Source organism: Podarcis liolepis, assembly GCF_965112155.1.
Source record: "Podarcis liolepis genome assembly, chromosome: 1".
Taxonomy (NCBI): Eukaryota; Metazoa; Chordata; class Lepidosauria; order Squamata; family Lacertidae; genus Podarcis; species Podarcis liolepis.
In genome coordinates this window covers 81,002,602-81,020,840 of record NC_139554.1, presented here as the reverse complement: position 1 = coordinate 81,020,840, position 18,239 = coordinate 81,002,602, and the positions used below count along the sequence as shown (strand labels likewise).

The window sequence follows — 18,239 nt, the reverse complement described above, 5'->3', positions numbered from 1 at the left end:
CTGAAGAGCACATCCAACACACTGAGCTGACACGAGCTGCAGCGGAATCCAGCCCAGCTGGGTGCAATTGCTGCTGTGGTCCAGATCAAAGCCCCTGCTAAGTTAAAGATGCCACACTAGGAACAACCTGCTGCCTTTGACCCACATCTATGCCAGGCTTCTTCCACACAGAAACCAGCTTTTCACTTTTGGGGTTTTGGCATTGCAAAGATAATTCTACTCTTCTTTGCATTCCAAAAGGAATGCTGAGATGGACTTAAAAGGCCACAAGAAAGCTTACTAAAGCAATTATCGAAACATTATTTTAGATTTTGTGCTGGCTCATGTTTGCAAGTGAAGTTTGTTCAGTGAGAGGATCAGAAACACATTGGGTGATTGTTTTTTTAAATTGAAAGTGACCAATGTTTCCATTCCACAATATAAATCTATCCCTGTATTCCCCACATGTAAAATGAAGTGACATAGGTTCACATTGCATAAGTTAAAAATACAAGTGCTTGGATCCACAGAGGTCTTAAAGTACTTAAAGCTTCCCCAAGACATCCCTGTCAGATTCCTCTGATTTCCGTGTCCCATTGCAGTCCCTGCCATTGCTGGATGTTTGTGTCTAAGGGATGCCGTGAGGTGGGAGGGAGCAGCCAGGAAGTCCCCATTCCACAAGTGCCATTCCTTTCCATCTTCTCTGGGCCCATCCCATGAACACTGTTGTGCTCTTCACATCCCAGGCCACCACTTTCCTTTTTTCATGCAACAGAAGGCATGCCCCACAGAAGCAGGGCAACAGGTGTTGTTTTCTCTGTGACAAAACTGGCTCTCAGTAACTGATGGTGCACACCTTAAAGGCCATGTCCATTCTCAGAAGAGGACTGTAGATCCCTCCACACCAGATCTCGTTGCATGAAAAGCTTTGCTGTATATACCTGAAGTCTTAACCCATCACCAGCTACATCTCCATTTGCTACGCTCACCCTTGGCCAGAGGGAATAATTTCCCCAAGGAGGTGACTTTCAAGAAGGCTGCACAGTGGCTTAAAGATAGAATGGCCTTGTCATTGGCTTGGGCATGGGGGGGGGGAGGGGGTAGAGGGAGGAGAGATACAGGGAGAACTCCTCTCTTATTTTTGGGTTTAATCCTGCCACCGAAAAGGACAGCTGAGCTGCAAAAGGAATGCTAAGTACTCACAGGAGCAAGAGCAGCTTTGCCAGGTCAGAGAACGGGTCCGTGTGACTTAGTCACAGTGGCTTATATCCCGGGATAATTAATTTGGGCTCCCCGGGCTCAGCTTCAAGAACTAAGACGTTAATGACACTTTGAACGTGCAGTTGTCGTCTTTGGCTGGCTGCCACTGACGGCTCTATCCCCAATTAATTTCTCTAATCCTTTTATATACCATTGGCCTCTGCAACGTCCCAGCAGTTAACCATATAGGCTACAGTGGTGGGGATTCTGCAGCACGCTGAGATCCAGGGGATACTGGCGCCTCTTTGCAGTGGAAGAAGGCAGGGGATGTTAGTTGCCCTCGCGGCCAGCAGAGCGGAGGCGCTCATAGCGGATGGAGATCCAGACAAAGAGGACACAGGTTACTGTCTGAATCCCGGCCAGCAGGAAGAAATAATAATCCATCCGACATTTGTTAATGTTCCCTAGGGGAGAAAAAGGGAGCGCCATTAGTGTACACAAAGCAGGCCAGCAACAGGGAGTCCCATTGCCAGGGACTGCAGCATTCACCACTCCAGGCAATTCTTTCCTCGTATTCTCTGTCTACAGCAGCCTCCTGACAACATACCTTCTTTGCAACCTCTCAGACACACCAGGTTCCTTTCTTGCCTACACTGCCCTGCCGTTATAACTCAGACATAGGCCAAAGCCCAGACCCTAGGAGGGGCATGTCAAGAGGCCCTACAGTCTGATTTTACCCGCTACTTGTAGCTAAAGGGCAGCAGATGTTGTATCACTTACCGAAATCCTCTGGGCAGTGCATCCAGCCATCGGCTGGCAAAGAGAGCAATGTCAGGAGGCCAGATCCTAAAAGTGATCCCACACCGGAAATGAAGAAGAAGAGACCCATGATGGCTCCTTGCATGGATTTGGGAGCTTCTGAGTAGGCAAACTCAAGCCCTGGGAGGAAGGAGTGTTAGTTAACCAGAAGAGCAAGTACCAGCTATTTTAAAACCATTGCTCAAGGCTCCATAAACCATTACTGTATTTAGGCTTCCATTGACCCCCTCCCAGCAGCTTTCCCCCTTGTGTGCAGTTTCAGGCTTGCTAGTGCCATAGAAAACTCTTCTGTGCTGCTTACCAGGAATGCTGGCAAAGATTTCGCTGATTCCAATGAGCAGGTATTGAGGGATTTGCCACCAGATGTAGAGCGGGGCTGCATTGTAAACATCCTTCCCAATTCTCTGTGAGATGGTCCCATTGTTGTTCACGTATTTCAGACGCTCAGACTCCAGAACACCTATTGAGCAGAAGCAACCTTTAGACCCATAGCAAGGATGCATTTCACAGATGGGATATATTTAATCATAGGCCATGCCTCTGTGTGTACAGGACCATTTGCTGTTCCTTTAATGAGAGTATTCCACCAGCTAACAGCTTAAAATAGAGCCATGTGGTACACTTCTGTGCGCTTTCCCGTTTGCCAATGAATGCTTCAAATGAATCTCCCCTCCTCCTCAGATTGCTGTTTCAATCAGTCCTTATCATGCCACAATTGCAAGAGGTGTAAATGGTTATTTAAGGGTCATAATGACTGAGAGACAGGTAGTGCAGCACAAAAGGGGGTCAGGAAAGAATGGAACATAAAGTTGCATGCCACCCCAATCTCTGAGCAGTGTGAGATTCCAGGGGTTCCAGATGCTTACCTGGTGCCTGTTTCCTTTTGTAAATGAGGCACAGTGGAGACTGTGGTGTCTTTATGAAATATGGTTATTTACACATATATGCAACCTGAGCCTACGATGGAAAGGTTCACAACATTAACACCTCAGAGGGGTCTTGTTTCTCCCATAGCCACAGCCTTGGATTCAAGCAGAAATCAGCCATGACACTCTCTCGCTCTGCCTTTCCAGTCTGCAACTTTTCCCTATTCTAGGTCACTCCACAAAAAGCTCTGCTCTCTAAGAAACAGGCTTTGTCCTTCTCACTATCTAAGAGCCCCACCCATTTGCAATCTGGCACAGAGCCCCCTCTCCACTGCTTTCTTAATGGCTCATCGCCTTTCCTTTGTTCTCTCTTGATGGTGATTACCTCATGAAGAAGCTAGCCTGGCTTATATTTTAATCAAGTTTCCTGAACCCTGGATCCAGGGATTAGAGGTGCCGGGCACTCACAAACTCATTAACATGAGGGAAGAATGGAACATACATGGTGTTTCAGTTATACAGAGGCGTTCCTAATTGACCTTTCATTGTGAGGGCAAACCTGGCTCCTGACTCCTCAGACCATGCCAGGCATCTCATGACTAAACTGGGTTTACATAAGACAACCAGGGAAACAGTACAGTCTCGCTCCCAGTCAAGACATTAAATGTCAGCAACAGCGTGAAGTTCTAGAGGAGTTTCCCAGATGCTGCAAATGTCCAGAACTGGGTCATTAGATGCTTCTGCAGGAATTTCCAGCTGGCCTCTGGGTTGGGCCTTTCTAACAAGGGGGAGAGCAATTTAATTCCCCCTCCCCTTGTGCTGGGCTGATGCAGCAATTGTCCTGCCCTTCTCCATCTTCCAGCCATGGATGATGGCCCTGCTGCTCTACAAAGTCTTGCCAGGGTTTGGAAAGAATCTATATCTATATATTGTGAGCATGCCCTGAAGAGGCCAACTGGCCACAGTAATGCTCATTAGGCAGAAAATGTGCTAGGGAAACGTTGGCGTCTTTGACCTAGGGCACCCCTGCGTAGCGTGGGTTGTCAGCACCCGGGGCAAGGCAAGTAATTTGCGTCCCCTAACCCGGGGCAAGGCAAGTAATTTGCGCCCCCTAACCTGCCGCCGCTGCCAGCTTCTTGCTGCTGCCTGGTCTGGTCTGGTCTGGTTCTCTCCCACGCTCAGCGCTGCGCTGGGCAGCCGCTGCACTGTCCCTCCCCCAGATAGTCCCTCGCTCTCTCTCCGCACCGCACGCCTGGTACCCACCCCCTCCACAGTGGGCGGCGACCCAGCGGCTCGGATCAGATTCGCACAGCCAGCACTGCAGTGAGAGAGAGTGAGTGAGCCAGGTAGGGGCAGAGAGCTGCGAGTGCGAGCGCCCCCCCCAGATGTTGCGCCCAGTGCGGCCGGCCCTCCCTGCACCCCCCACGCTACGCCACTGCCCCTGCGCACACTGTAGGGAAGCAGCTATACGGACTGCACAGCCTGTGCTAATGATTGCCAGGCCTAGTGGGCAATCAGCACTGGCTAAAAGCATCCTGACATTTGCATCGCAACCTGGACATCTGGACTGCAACACTCAGAGGAGGTCTTCAGAAAAAAACAGATTGTATAGTCCTTCTAGTAGTAAGTGAGTAATATGTATTTGTGTGTGTAAGGCATGACTGAATGCACTTTGTAACAAAGGTTCCCTTCACAAGGAAGGATAACATGTCACAATTCAGGGTTACAGCCTAGCTTTCTCCCCAGGGTGCTATTTTTTAAGTGCTGGTAACTGAGTTTTTATTGTTTGTTGTTGTTGTTGTTGTTGTTGTTGTTTACATAGTAGAGGAATTCAGAAACCTACAATCCCCCATCTGCATTGTGAAGTAGTATAATCACAGGACAAATGTAATGCATGCTATTTCATGAAATACAAATTGATTCCTGGAACTGATAAAATAGCATTCCTTATTCCTGAAGCCTTGTTTCTGATTCTATTGGAGCAAGGTGGCTGATAAACCTATTATCTTTTATGCTTTGGGCTCAACTGGTTTTACTCTAAAAATAGGAACTGGGGAGTGCTTCCCTTATGAGGCATTTACTTTAGAATTGCCGTGCATTAGTCAATCACTTTCTGCGGGAAGCATCGCCATCCCATTATTGTCTTCCTCTATTTTTCCTGTTATTCTTCCATCTTCCCTCAGAACACAGAATGCCCAGCTCCACACCGCCCCCCGCCCCCGAAGAATGGGAAAGCAGCACAATCTCTACATGTGCAGATGTGTTTAGTGCTACTCTTCCATCTTTCTTAAAGGGTGGGGGTTTGATGTGGGACAGTAACATACTGAGAGATTGAACCTATCACTGCTCAGCATGCGTTTATTATTTATAATATTTGTGGTGAGCACCATTTTATTACTCTGTTTTTGTTTTTGTTTTAATTATCACTAAAATGTGTTTCCAGGGATAACATTAAAAAAAAAAAACCAGGAAAGAAAGATCTTGCATTATAACACTATAATGTAGGGTCAGAACATTACTGAAGTATTACAGCAGTATGGTGTACTACCCCTGTTATCTCTTTCAATGTTCTTAATAAAACTTGGATAGGTGTTTTAGTGATATAATTAAAATAACAATTTATAAAGTAACATGGGGTTATAGTGAATGTGTGCTGAGTTTCAAATGGTTCCATTCACAATACTCATGTCCATTGATGAGGACTAAACACAGTGAGATACGTAAAGTCCATTGCAATTGCAGTGGTAGATACAATGGAAGAGCAATGATTGGCTGCCACTTGGAGCTACTCAGCAGTGGAGCAAGCCAACTGGGCGCCTGGGGCGGTGCGTGTTCCCTGCACACAGGGGTGGGACCAGCCGCCCGCTGGGTGGGGCCAGCTGGGGCAGGACGCTCTGTGGGGCCTCTGAGGAATCTGCCCACCTCCTCCCACTCAGCTGCCCCACAGCTGAGGGGGAGGCAGTGGGCAGACCGTTTGGGCAGTGTGGGAGCCTGCGTGCACCGAAGCCACCACGTCTCTCCCAGGAGAGATGTGTGGCTCAGGCGCGCTGCAGGCCCTGTGGTGAGTGGCGCCTGGCATTTTGTCACTCCCCTCAGCGGTGACGCCCGGGACGGTCCAGCACTACAGCACCCTCCTTCCTCCACCCCTGGAGCTACCTGCCTGCAGAGCCATAGCTAGGTGATCTTGCGCCCCTGGCAGAACTGTCCAGATTGCACCCCCTAGCCACAGAAATTTAAAGAAAAAGGTATGTGGGGCAGAAAAAAATAGGGGAAAACAGGACCCCACATATCATATAAAGATCCTTTATTTAAAATCTTTTCTTATGAGGCAATAATTAATATTTTTATTTATAGACATATTTATGGACATATTTTTAGCCAATTGTGCACACGCGCCCCCTCGCCTGTGCCCCTGACAGGGGGCCTGTCTGGAAGCGGTTGGGATTGATACAGATGAATATATGACTCACCTGCAACAACAACTGAGGCAAGCCCAAAGAACATGCCTAGAGCCATCCTCTTCAGTGCTGAAGGCAATAGCTTCCTCTTTGCCAGGAATGGGTCTATGACCCGGTCCTTTAGTGGTACCAGGACCAGCAGAACCACCACATTAGCTAGAAGGAGCCAGGCATCTGGGAACTGGAGAGAGAGAGAGAGAGAGAGAGAGAGAGAGAGAGAGAGAGAGAAAGAGACCACAGTTCAGATATATTTACAGACAGTGTTGTTTTTTCTAGGAGAGGAGGTGCAGGAACTCACCATGAATGCCTCTCTTATTCTCTTATAATGGCTATGGTGTCCACTTGAGAGGTGCTGGAACTAAGTGCCAGTGAGTTCCAGCTGAAAAAAAGCTCTGCTTACAGATACCATTGACACTTCTATGGAGCTAGTGGATGTGGGAACACCTGTTTGATGGGATGTCCTGCAATAGGCTTGGATTCTATGGAGATGCAAAGGGACTTTACACACCACCATGCTGTCACAGTGAGTGGGTCCATGCAGAGTTCAGCAACCACTTTCAACACCTGGTGTCATTGCTTCTCCCAAATGCTCACCCCTCACAATCCCACCCTTATTTACTGTGCCAGGAATGGCTGCCCTGCTGTGGTAAGTGGGTTGAGTTGCAAACTGATGAAGGAACCACAGGACTGCTTCTGCTCAACTAACATTTTTGAATGCACTAGTCTGGTTGTGTCAACTGTCCCTGACTGCCGTGGCCAATTGGTACAACCTTCAAAACATGTAAGGTAAAGGTAAAGGTACCCCTGACCGTTAGGTCCAGTCATGGACAACTCTGAGGTTGTATGCTCATCTCGCTCTATAGGCCAAGAGAGCCGGCGTTTGTCCGCAGACAGCTTCCGGGTCATGTGGCCAGCATGACTAAGCTGCTGCTGGCGAACCAGAGCAGAACACAGAAGTGCCGTTTACCTTCCTGCCAAAGCGGTACCTATTTATCTACTTGCACTTTGACATGCTTTCAAACTGCTAGGTGGGCAGGAGCAGGGACCGAGCAACGGGAGCTCACCCCGTTGCGGGGATTCGAACCGCCGACCTTCTGATCGGCAAGCCCTAGGCTCTGTGGTTTAGACCACAGCACCACCCGCATCCCTTTTAAACATGTAGTGGCTGCCCAATATCACTGTGTGCTTTCTCACCCCTGATTATCATGGGTTGATTGTATACAAGCAATCCAATTACATGATCATGCTTTTATCATATTCCCCACAACAGAGTGTTTTACAGAGTGTGCAAAAAGCAGAGTCCTGTTCATGGCAATCTCTGCATATGGTTGGCTCCCTGCAAGAAGGAAATGAACCAACACATCCATTTTTTCAACAGATTTCCAGAGACCACTATATGGATCGTGGCTGCATATTCTAAGGATGCTTTCCCCAGAATGAAGTTGAGAAACAGTAATAAAAGCACCACAGGTACCAAGCTGAGGAGATGGGCAAGCAATATCACAAAGGATGGGAGGGGGGAGAAATCAATGCCGTTTAAGTCCTTCAAATAAAAGAGACTTCTTCCTATTCATGAAATAGAAGGGCATTCCCTTAAGAAAGAAGTCCAAAGCCAACATGAATGCCTGAGTTCTGTTCCCAAAATCCCTCATTCTCTCCTGCATATGCCTCCCATCCTTACTCCTATCTCAACTTTCCCCTTAGCTCAACACAGTTTGGGGCCTGAGGGGAAGTGGAACAATTTCTCTTCTGTTTGTGGTGTCTGAGGCCTGTTATTGCTAGAGTCACATGCAGCTTGTCAGCAGCTATTCTGCCTATAAAAATAGGGGTTGTGCCTGGGCTGTTGCAGAAGAGGAGGAATGTTGCTCTAGGCAGAACCAGACTGTTGCTTTATGTCCCTTCCCTGAAGAAGCCCTCTTGTTCCTTAACACATTCACCACAGGATCAGCCTATTTACTGGAGCTGTTGAGCACCCATATCTCCTCCACTTAAAAGAGACATTTGTTGTGATGGGTGCCACATTTGTCACAACGTGACCCAAGTCACCACAGCTCGTCCCCTTCTTAAAGCACAGAGCTTGGCACAAGCTCCGTCGTCTGGGCTGGACGGTCTTACACCATCTTCTCAAGGTCTAACGAAACCACACAGCATTGTTTCTCATGGCCTACCGTGTAGTGACCATCTGCGGCCACTGAGAAAGAACTGTTGTTCTGCTGACTCTTCTGAAAGATGTTGGGGATGTAGAGGTGCAGACCCTGCAGGTAGTAGGTTGATTGCATCTAAAACACGATACAAGAGGAATGCCATTAAAGATATATATGCTCAGCTAGAAAGAGCACAAGTCTTTGATTGACCCCAACCCAGCTGACTGTCAAGGACTAAGCCAGTGGTTCCCAAAGGGGGGGATTACTTGGGGGGGTGTTAAGAGGCAAGGGGGCAGCAGGGAAGCAGTGGAAGTGTAAATGACAATCAGATTTTGAGCAGCTGATATATCTGGATCAAACTAATCAATTTCGTTGAATTAACTAAACTTAAATAGTTTCAACTGGATTTTTAATAAATTTGCAAATAACTGTTACTGCTTTCAATTTTATTGTGCTATTTTCTTCCTTAGTGGGGCATGCAAAGTACTAATAAAGCTTCTCCTAAGGTAGAGTAAGCAGCATTGGGAGTGAGTTTATGGAACCAAAAAAGTTTGGGAACCACTGGTATAAGATCTGTGGTGATCAAAAGTCTGGACGTCATTGGCAATGCCCACCACATACAGACAACTATTCTTGTGTTATTCCTTGATGTGAAGAAATAAGGAAACAATTTTGCACCAACTTTACAAACAGATGAATCTGTTGTAAAATTCAGGAACTCATAAATCATTGTCAGTGATAACAAGTCTCCCTGAAACTCACAAATAATGCATCTAATAAAGCCAGCCAGAGCTGTTTAAATCCCTGATCATATTAAATGCCAATAAGAAACATTTAATGTGTTCTCTCCCTGGTGGCTAGATATGCAGATCTGATTGTATTTGCATATTCGGCTGCCTCTGCTACAAAAGTGGAAATTATCACCCAAATCCTGTGCATGGTACAAAACCCCCTAACTTCTGTCCTATAAAGCAGCCAGAACCATAAAGAAGTGTCTCCTGAGACCAGAAGAGGGTTTCAGTAAGGGAAACAAAAACACAGGAGTGGGATCAGCCTGTGTAATATATGGGGTCACAGTTGCAAAAAACAAACCAACCCCAAAACAACTTAGTTGAATCTGCAATAAACTCTTATTCATCCATTGCAAGCAAAGGATATGTTGCAGACCTGAAACACTAATAAAGTATGGAAAACAGGAACATAGGGCCCAAGTTCTGGTCTGAGTCCCATTATGCAGCCACTTAGTTGAAGCTTTGCAGGCAGAGGGGCCAGCTTCTCCAGATATTTGAGGGGCCCCAATGTGATGTCCTGATGTCATGTGCATGGCCCTCTGAACACTGAGGGTCCCACCCCCCTCAAAAAAACCACTGAGGAGCCCCGAAATGCCCTGGCCCCCAGGAGTCACCCAGAGAACCAAGGCACCAAGATTTTGGTGCTATGTTTACAGGCCTGGGTCTGGTCAGTGCTTGGATGGGAAGAACGTCTGGGGAGAACATCTGGGAAGAACCCTTGTATGCCACCGTGAGTTCCGTCATAGAGCAAAGTCAGGGATTTAAATGTAGCACATGCCTACACAAACTAACAAACTTCAAAAGTCCTTATAAATAAGCAGATGCACAGGGCTTTCTTTGATGTGCCCATACCCATCCATGGGTCTTCAGTACACATTGGTTTCCCAGCCATCTGCAGGGCAGATGCTGCAAGAACAGTGAAATTCATTATCTGAGCACCTCAGGGATGGGTTGCCTTGTAGTTGGCCAATCAGATTTAGCTACATGATGACATCACAAAGCCAACCACAGCAAGGGCACCTACTTTTACTCAGAATGAGGTACCATTTCCCCACTGTTTTGCAGACCTATCCCCAGCAATCAGTGAAAGTGTGTCCAGGTGTGTTTGATTACATAAGAGGCCGTGTATTCTGTGCAGTGTGTATCCTCGTCCCATTTTGGCGCAACTCTGATTTTAATCATGAATTGGTTAATCAGTTAAAAGGCATATTATTAAATGGATTCATTAAAAAGAATCCTAGGGTTAGGTAACCTGTAGCCCTCTGTTGTTGGATTCCAACTCCCATCAAGCCCACCCAGCATAGTCAACAGTCAGGGGTGATAGCAAATGGAGTCCAGCAACACCTGGAAGTTCTCCATCCTTGCTGAGATGCCTGGTGCCTTGGAGAAGGAAGACCTCTCTCAACAGCTGACTTGGTGCCATAGCACCTCAGAGTGGATAAGCGAAACCATGTTGTATGGAAACACCATGAGCTTTTATCAAAACAGACATCCTCCTAAGCAATTTTAAACATTTAGAATAATCTGTTTTATTGTTGTCTCCACGCTTGCTCCTTCTCCCTCACAAATATCTCTTTGGGATAAATGGTTTCACATTTTCCTGGCAACCCACTTACCTACAAACAAGGATTTATGACCTTGTTGGGGGGAAACGTACGGGAATAGAAACACCTCTGCTTCCATAGCTTTGCTTTTAATGTGCATTTCATTTCACTTTATAGTAACTGCTTGTCAACTTTACAGCTGTGCTGTAAAAGCCAACAGGAACCAAGGGGGAAATGAAACGGGCAGACGCCCTGTTTTTTCTATAGCCCCTCCTTAGGGCACCAAGGGAAGGGGGGCACCACAGAAATTTCCCATTGCCAGATTTACCATGGACCATATGGTGCAGCTGAACAAACACAAACATTATTTATACAAACATATAAAACTAAACGTTATTTCCCATCTTACCGTAGGTTTCATTTCATTTCAAAAAATAAATTTTATTTTATGGTTTTTTATTGTTTATATTTTGAATTAGATATAGAAGAGGGAACCCAAATCCTTTAAGTGCTTAGGGCCTCTAAAGGTCCAAATCTAGCCCTGCTAGGAGGAACCTTGCAGTCTGATCACCCTATGCAAGTTTGCTTGAAACTAAGTTTGGGCTTGAGCCCACATGAATGCATAGCAGGTTGCAATCCTAGTTGAATTTGCTTCCCTGCTAAGGATGGGGCACAGCTTATGTAGGCCAAAGACCAAGATTCATGTTTAGTGCAAAGTGACCAAATAGAGAGAGTTCCTGTACCACACTATTACTATCATGTGCTATTATTATGAAAGTATGAAGTCACACATGGTTTAAGAACATTTTGGCAATGAAAGGACATCCTTTAACCCTCCGCTTTTTCTAACTTCAGCCACTAAACCAGGTATGGGGAAGCTGTAACCCTCCAAATGTTTTGGGACTCCAACTCCCATCAGCCCAAGCCAGCATGGCCAACGGTCAGGGATGCTGCAAGCTGTAGTTAAGCAACAGCCAGAGGGCCACAGCTTCCCCACACCTGCACTAAACAGATCAGGGCTTCAGACCAGAATTGGGAAACGGTGCCAAGCCCTACCTGGAAATAGACCATCCAGTACGGGATGAGAGTGAGCAACACAGGTAGGATCTTCATGATCACTTGGAAGTTGGCAATATTCTCATGTGACATCCCCACAGGCTGGGGCCTTGGACCTGAAAGTGAGCCATTAGCCTCGGCTTCTGACTGGTTACTATGTGTTCTGTAGATAAAAGGAACAGCAAAAGTGTATCAGGGCTTTTATAACGTGACCAGGGTCACACTCCAGGCTTCAAATGAGTTCATGTGGGCTTCTTATCCCCAAATAGCAGTTTCACTTCATTTATAGGAATCAAGACTGTTATTACAGAGCCTGAAGTGACATTCCCCAGAACTCAACAACCTGTTCAAAGGTGGATAAAGTACCCATCTATTTCCCACAAAGTCCACACAGTCCCTTTGAGCCTTGGCCCTGAGAGTGCATTCCTATGGTTTGGAAGTAGAGTGAGAATTGTTTCTTCTCCTGCCCTGCTGTAAGGGATAGGAAACTTGGCACCAGATAACGTAGAGAGCCACAACTCCCATCAGCCACAGCCAGCACGGCCTATGGTCAAGGACTGTAGTTCAACAACATCTGGAGGACCACAGGTTTTCCATCTTTGTTGTAAGGAGAGTTCTGTGGGTGGTGAAGCATATGCTTTGGATGAAGAAGGTTCCAGGTTCAATTCCTGACATTTTTAGGCAGGGCAAAGAAAAACCCATCCGAAACCTTGGCAAACCTGCTGTCAGTCAGTGCAAACAATATTGGGCTAGTCCATGAATGGGGAACCCTGTAGCCCTCCAGGTGTTGTTGAACTACAAGCTCCCATCAGACCCTTCGGAAATGGTCTGTAGTAAGGAATAATGGGAACTCCAACACCATCTGGAGAACCAAAGATGCCCCACCCTTTGCACTTCCAGTGCACTTGGTGAGTGAGAAGCATGCATTGCTTCACCTACTGCAATTGGAAGATACTTTCCACCCTTCTTGAGGGGTCTTTTTATACGGTCCCTTTCCACACAACACAAGTGGACCAACCAAATAATATGAGAGCTCCCAATGATTCCAGGGCTCAGCTTCGCTAGTCACGTTTTCACTGTGCTTTTTCCCACTAGATTATGGAAAAAATAGAATATTAAATTAATTAAGAAGCTATTCCCTTAGGATAAGTTTATGTGGCCTTGTCTGAAAATGCAGCAGAATGAAGAGGTCAAATAGGCTGTATTACTTCAGACTGTAGCAGGGGATGCCATTTAAAAAAAATATTGTGTGTGTGTGTGTGTGTGTTTAAGAAACTCTCTGAAAGCAGAAAGCTAACATCATAGAGAACAGCCAAACAAGAACCATTTTATCTGGTGGACCCTGTTTTTTTAATATCACCCCCTACTTGCATCCTAAAGTGGTAAAGTCCACAATTCCCTCAAGATTCTACCATCTCATTTGCTGCATCTGTACACCTGCACTGTGTTAATGCTGTCTAGGTAAAGGGTAACTCCTTGCTGGAAGGTAATGCTTAATCCTTTCTGACTGATCTAAAAAAGTTTTGTTTTGTCTTGTTTTGTTTTGTCTTGTCTTGTTTTGTTTTGTTTTTTAAACCAACTGCTACACGCATGCTTTCTGAGTGGTGCTCATGCCAGTCCTAAGCACATATCCAGCACTGTTCAGAGGAAAGTCCCATACGGTAGATGGCCTTGGCCAGCCAAAAGAGATATCCTCTGCTTTACCTGGTTTTGGTGGTCATCTTCTGGATTGCTTGGCCACAGCAGCTTTTCTGGAAGGCCAACTGGAACATGGGGTAGACTTGACTGCCAGCCGCAGGCTTTGTGACAAAGGTGGGGGCAGCCAGGAGGAAGACGATGATGGCCAGGGCCAGGCAGCCAGCAGGGATAGCATAGCCAATAAGGAAGTCCACATTCTGCTGGATGAAGGCAATCACCAACAGAGAGATCACAGCCCCAATATTAATGCTCCAGTAGAACCAGTTGAAGAAACGTCGGGTGGCATCCCGGCCACGGTCCGTTACCTTCAAATTTTTAAAAGCACAAGGGAGTGAGACCATGTTCTGATAGACAAGTTGCTTGTGTGAATTATCCCTGTAAGAATTGTTTCCATGTGACCTACAAGGAATATATTTAAAACCTGAAAGACAATGGGTCCTTTCTGTCCAAGTATAAGTGGACTAGGACTAGTAAACATTTATCAGGGTTGATAACTGTTGTTGTCCGATGTGCACACATGGAAAACTCTTTTGTGGGATACCACAAAAGATATTTGAATGAGGTACAAACCAAGGGGGTCCTGAGGTCGAGTTTGACAGAGGCAGCTGTATCCTTGCACACCAAACCCTGGTGAGGAGAAGACTTATCCACTGCAAGGGAGGCAATGGCTTCTTGGCTTGTGAACAATTATGGGGAAGTGGGTGGGGTAGGACAGCTTTAATGAAGATGCACAAAAACTGGATGGTGGGTGGGAGTTTGAGCAGGAGAGCACTATATCGTCTCTTTAGCATGTCCCTATACCACATTTTGAGGGCGCTGGCTTTGGAGCTACCAAGTAACTGTGAAGACACAATCTAAAAACAAGAGGTGATGAAAGGTTAACCTGGAATGTTCTGGACAAGGTGGGACAATCAGTACTGCAGGAGCTACACTGAACCTCTCCTGTATTATTATTTTTTTGGGGGGGGGCAAAGCCATTCTACTGGTCTGTCTACCAAGCCAGATTTATTCAGAAAATAAATTTCTTACATGGTTTCTATTTCTCAAACTCCTTTTGAAGCTTGGCCGTTTTGTTTTTGTGGAGGAAACAGCTATCAAAGGCTACCAGCCATGATGCCATACACTCCAACATTTCTTCAGTAAAAATAGGGATGTCCCATTCCATGATAATTTTATTACTTATACCCCACACATCTTACTGGGTTGCCCCAGCCTCTCTGGGCAGCTCCCAACACATATAAAAACATAATAAAATGTTAACATTAAAATAAACCTTCCCGACAGCTCAGGGGTCAGATAACTCCATACCCTCCAACATTTCTCCAATGAAAATAGGCACATCCTAAGGAAAAGTGGGACAATCCGGGATCAAATCAGAATCCAGGACAGCTTCTCTAAATCAGGGACGTCCCTGGAAAATAGAGACACTTGGAGGGTTTGTGATGGTGATGCTCTGACTCCCCAGTTCAAGGCAGTCATGTTTTTGAATACAATTACTGGAGACCGCAGGACGGGAAAGTGCTGTTGTGTTCCAGTCTTGCTTGTTGGTTGGCTGCTGTGAGAACAGAATGCTAGACTAAAATGAGTCAATGGCCTGATCCAACAAGCTCTTTTTGTGTTCTGTTGGGGAATTTCAGCTGCATTCTGGAGGGCATTTACCAAAATGGCCTCCTGAATTTTGTTATCCATTAAATGTTGGCACAACTGTGGATCTAGCTTTAATAAGAACACAGCAAGCTGGCCGATACCAAGTCAGGCCACTTGTCCATCTAGCTCAGTATTGTCTCTACACCAGTTGGCAGTGCAACTCTAGCATTAAAGGCCTCTCCCAGTCCTACCAGATGCCAAGGATTGAACTTGTGACCATCTGCATGCAGAGCAGATGCTCTGCCACCGAGCTACTATTTTATTAAACAATGAAATAGTGTTGCTTAATATAGTTGGAGGAAGCAATGGGCTTGGGCCCTTCCTCCTTCCAATCCTCTCTTAGCCCCCTGCTTCCTTCACCCATCAATATCCAACTCTGGGAAGCAGGTCATAAAACAAATAAATAAACCCACCAAGAATATTTGGTAAAATTGCCCCCACCCCCACCCAATTTTGCAACCCACAAATAGCATGGAGAACTTGGGGGAGAATAATCCGGTTTAGCTCTAGTTCTGCCACAAGCAGACAAGTAGCTCCATTCTAGGACCAGGATAAGGGAAATTCAATTTGCTCTCGGGGGGAGGAGAAACTGCTCTTCCTTGTTCTTTGTAAGGAGCTCAGTCAGGAAGTTGCCTAATCTCCTACAAATTTGAAAGACCCCTGGCTGCAGATGCTTTTACACACGCTTGTTTGGTTTTAATGGTGTTCTGGGTGGAAACTGAGCATGGCAGAAGTACTGACCCTATTGGTACAGACATCAGAAACCCTTCTCATGCTAAACCCCTAAACGATCTGGGCCCCCAAATACCTGAAAGAACACCTCTTTCCCTCAGAGGTTTTTTTTTGGGGAGGGGGAGGGGGTTGGAGACCTGGGAGAAGGAATTCCCTTATCATGGAGGAGGCCTCTTCATTACACAGCTTTTGCTGAATCCTGAAGATGGACTTTTTACCCTGCCTTTTCACAGCTGAGATGTTTATTTTGAAGACCTGCTTTATTTCTGTGATTGCAAGTTGTTTCAAGTTGTTTTTAACATTGTGTTTTAATTGTTTTAACCCACCCTGGGATCTTAGGGTGAAGGGTGGATTGTTGTTAGTATTATTAATGATGATGATGATAATAACAATAATTCTACTTTTAAAAACGAAAACTCTTATTGTCTTTTTCAGAAAAATAACACGTAGGAAGATAAAAGCTACATTTAATTGAAAAACTACTGAAAAAGAAGAAAAGCCAGCATACTGAAAAAGATGCTTTAGTCAGGGCCCCTACTTTAGAAGTCCCTCCCTAGAGAGGTTCGCTTAACACTGAGCGTGTTATCTTTTCAGCCGCGGGTAAAAACTTTTCAATTTCTAGAGGCCTTTTCTATTTTTGATTTAATTCATTTAGGTTTATGTTGCATTTTCTTATATTGCTATTGCTGAAAATCTGTACTGAAAAGCAGGATATAAGGAAGTATGCAAAAATAAACTAAAATAATGCATTCTGCTTTTAACAAGAGTCAGGAGACAATGAGCCAAAGGCTGCATATACAGTTTGCCTTTAAAGCACATCCAAAACACATTATTCCCCTCAAAGAATTCTGGGCCCTCTGGTTTCCCCCTCACAGATTTACAATTCCCAGCAAACTTTAATAAATCACAGTGCCCAGAATTCTTTAAAAGGAAAAAAAACCAAACCATTTCGAATGTATTTCAGAGGTATTGTGTTTACTCAATCAACGTATATTGAAGACAGAAGGAGCCCATGAAAAAAGGAGCAAAGTGCACCGGTATCCTTCATGTTTAAATAGGAAGGGTAGATGTGAGCTCAGATCTCTTCTTACCTGGTCAGCGCCAAATGGTGTGAGGTTGGCTTTGACAGAGCTGATGCTCAGGGCCAGGAGCAGTAGACCACTGTACATAACAGGGGCACAATATTGACTTGGCAATTGCTGGTTGCAGTCCGTACTACCATTTTTGCAGGCGGGTTGTACTGGGTAAGTTGGCATCTCTCCGCACAACCAGAGCCGACTATCTTGCGAGGCCACAGCTGGCAGGAGGCAGGCCGACAGCAAGTAGAGCAGGAAGCTGAATGCGATGGTCCAGTAGCGGCCCAGGTAAGCATCTGCAAGCCAGCCCCCGATGGGCGAAAACAGGTAGGAGGCCCCCAAGAAGAGCAACGCTGCACGCGAAGACTGGGTGCCGCCCCAGTTGAAGTTGCTGCTGTTGAGGTACAGGACGAGGTTGGAGACGATGCCAAAAAAAGCGGTTCGCTCCAGAATCTCCACCAGCAGCACAGCAGCACAGGCAGTCTTTCTGCCCTCAAAGGGAGATGTGGCAGGCCTGTCAGGGGCCTCCTCCTGCCTTATGAGGGGCTTCCGCTCCTCTCGGGCCCCCCGCGAGGCCATGCAAGCCCTGCCTTGGGATCTGAGTTCTTTATCAGCCTGGCTACCTGCCTATTCTCTCGGCCTCTCCCTTTCTTGCCCGTGTCTTTTCCTCCGAGTCTTTCTTCCCAGGGATCCTCTTTCTACTCCAGAGCCTCTCAGTGCTCCTTGCACTTCCTCATTTCTCTGCTCAAATACAGATGTCATATGACAGCTCTTTTCTCTGAAAGGAAACTTTCATTTTCTGCGAGGCAGAGCTGGTTCCCTTTTCCCATGAGTCACAATCATATTTTCTTCCCTCCCACTTTACAATCTTTCATCCCTTCTCACAGCGGTTTTTGAAACAACAACAGCTCTTTAATCTATTTATCTGACTTTAAAAACAAAGCAAAACTGCTCTTTGGCTCCCTCAGCCACCAAAAGTTTAGCCTTTTTCTATGAGGCTCTCACAACTAGATGAGACGAAGGAGAATGGGCAACTACAACAGTACCTCCCTCCCCGCCCCGGCCAACACACACATGAGGGCATTTTGCTCAAGGCTTTCCCAAACCCAGGGAATTCCCAGGGGGAATCAACAATAAGCAGCTCCCTCCAGATCTCCATATTTGTCTCTCCTTCTGTCCCAGGAATGCAGGACCTTTTTCAGTCTACAGGCAGAATTCGTTTTTGAGCA

At 46.1% G+C, this 18,239-nt stretch overlaps 1 protein-coding gene across 1 annotated transcript; it reads right to left on the bottom strand.

Moving 5' to 3' along the window:
• Positions 1 to 367: 367 nt before the first annotated feature.
• Positions 368 to 18,019, bottom strand: SLC15A3 (solute carrier family 15 member 3). Its single transcript, XM_083498153.1, has 8 exons — positions 17,026 to 18,019; positions 13,562 to 13,860; positions 11,858 to 12,020; positions 8,491 to 8,601; positions 6,335 to 6,503; positions 2,300 to 2,458; positions 1,960 to 2,118; positions 368 to 1,643 (listed from the first exon to the last, which is right to left on the bottom strand). Exons 1-8 carry the CDS (start codon positions 17,587 to 17,589, stop codon positions 1,510 to 1,512), a joined length of 1,758 nt encoding a protein of 585 aa, XP_083354279.1. The 5' UTR covers positions 17,590 to 18,019; the 3' UTR covers positions 368 to 1,509.
• Positions 18,020 to 18,239: the final 220 nt, after the last annotated feature.

Bases quoted from the DNA above. Each gene is read 5' to 3' on its own strand.
- SLC15A3 (XM_083498153.1), bottom strand. From the start codon at position 17,589: ATGGCCTCGCGGGGGGCCCGAGAGGAGCGGAAGCCCCTCATAAGGCAG. The intron at 12,021-13,561 runs GTAAAGCAGAGG...TTTTATCTACAG, and splicing joins AAGATGACCACCAAAACCAG to AACACATAGTAACCAGTCAG. The intron at 2,459-6,334 runs GTGAGTCATATA...TCTGCTCAATAG, and splicing joins TGCCTCAGTTGTTGTTGCAG to GTGTTCTGGAGTCTGAGCGT.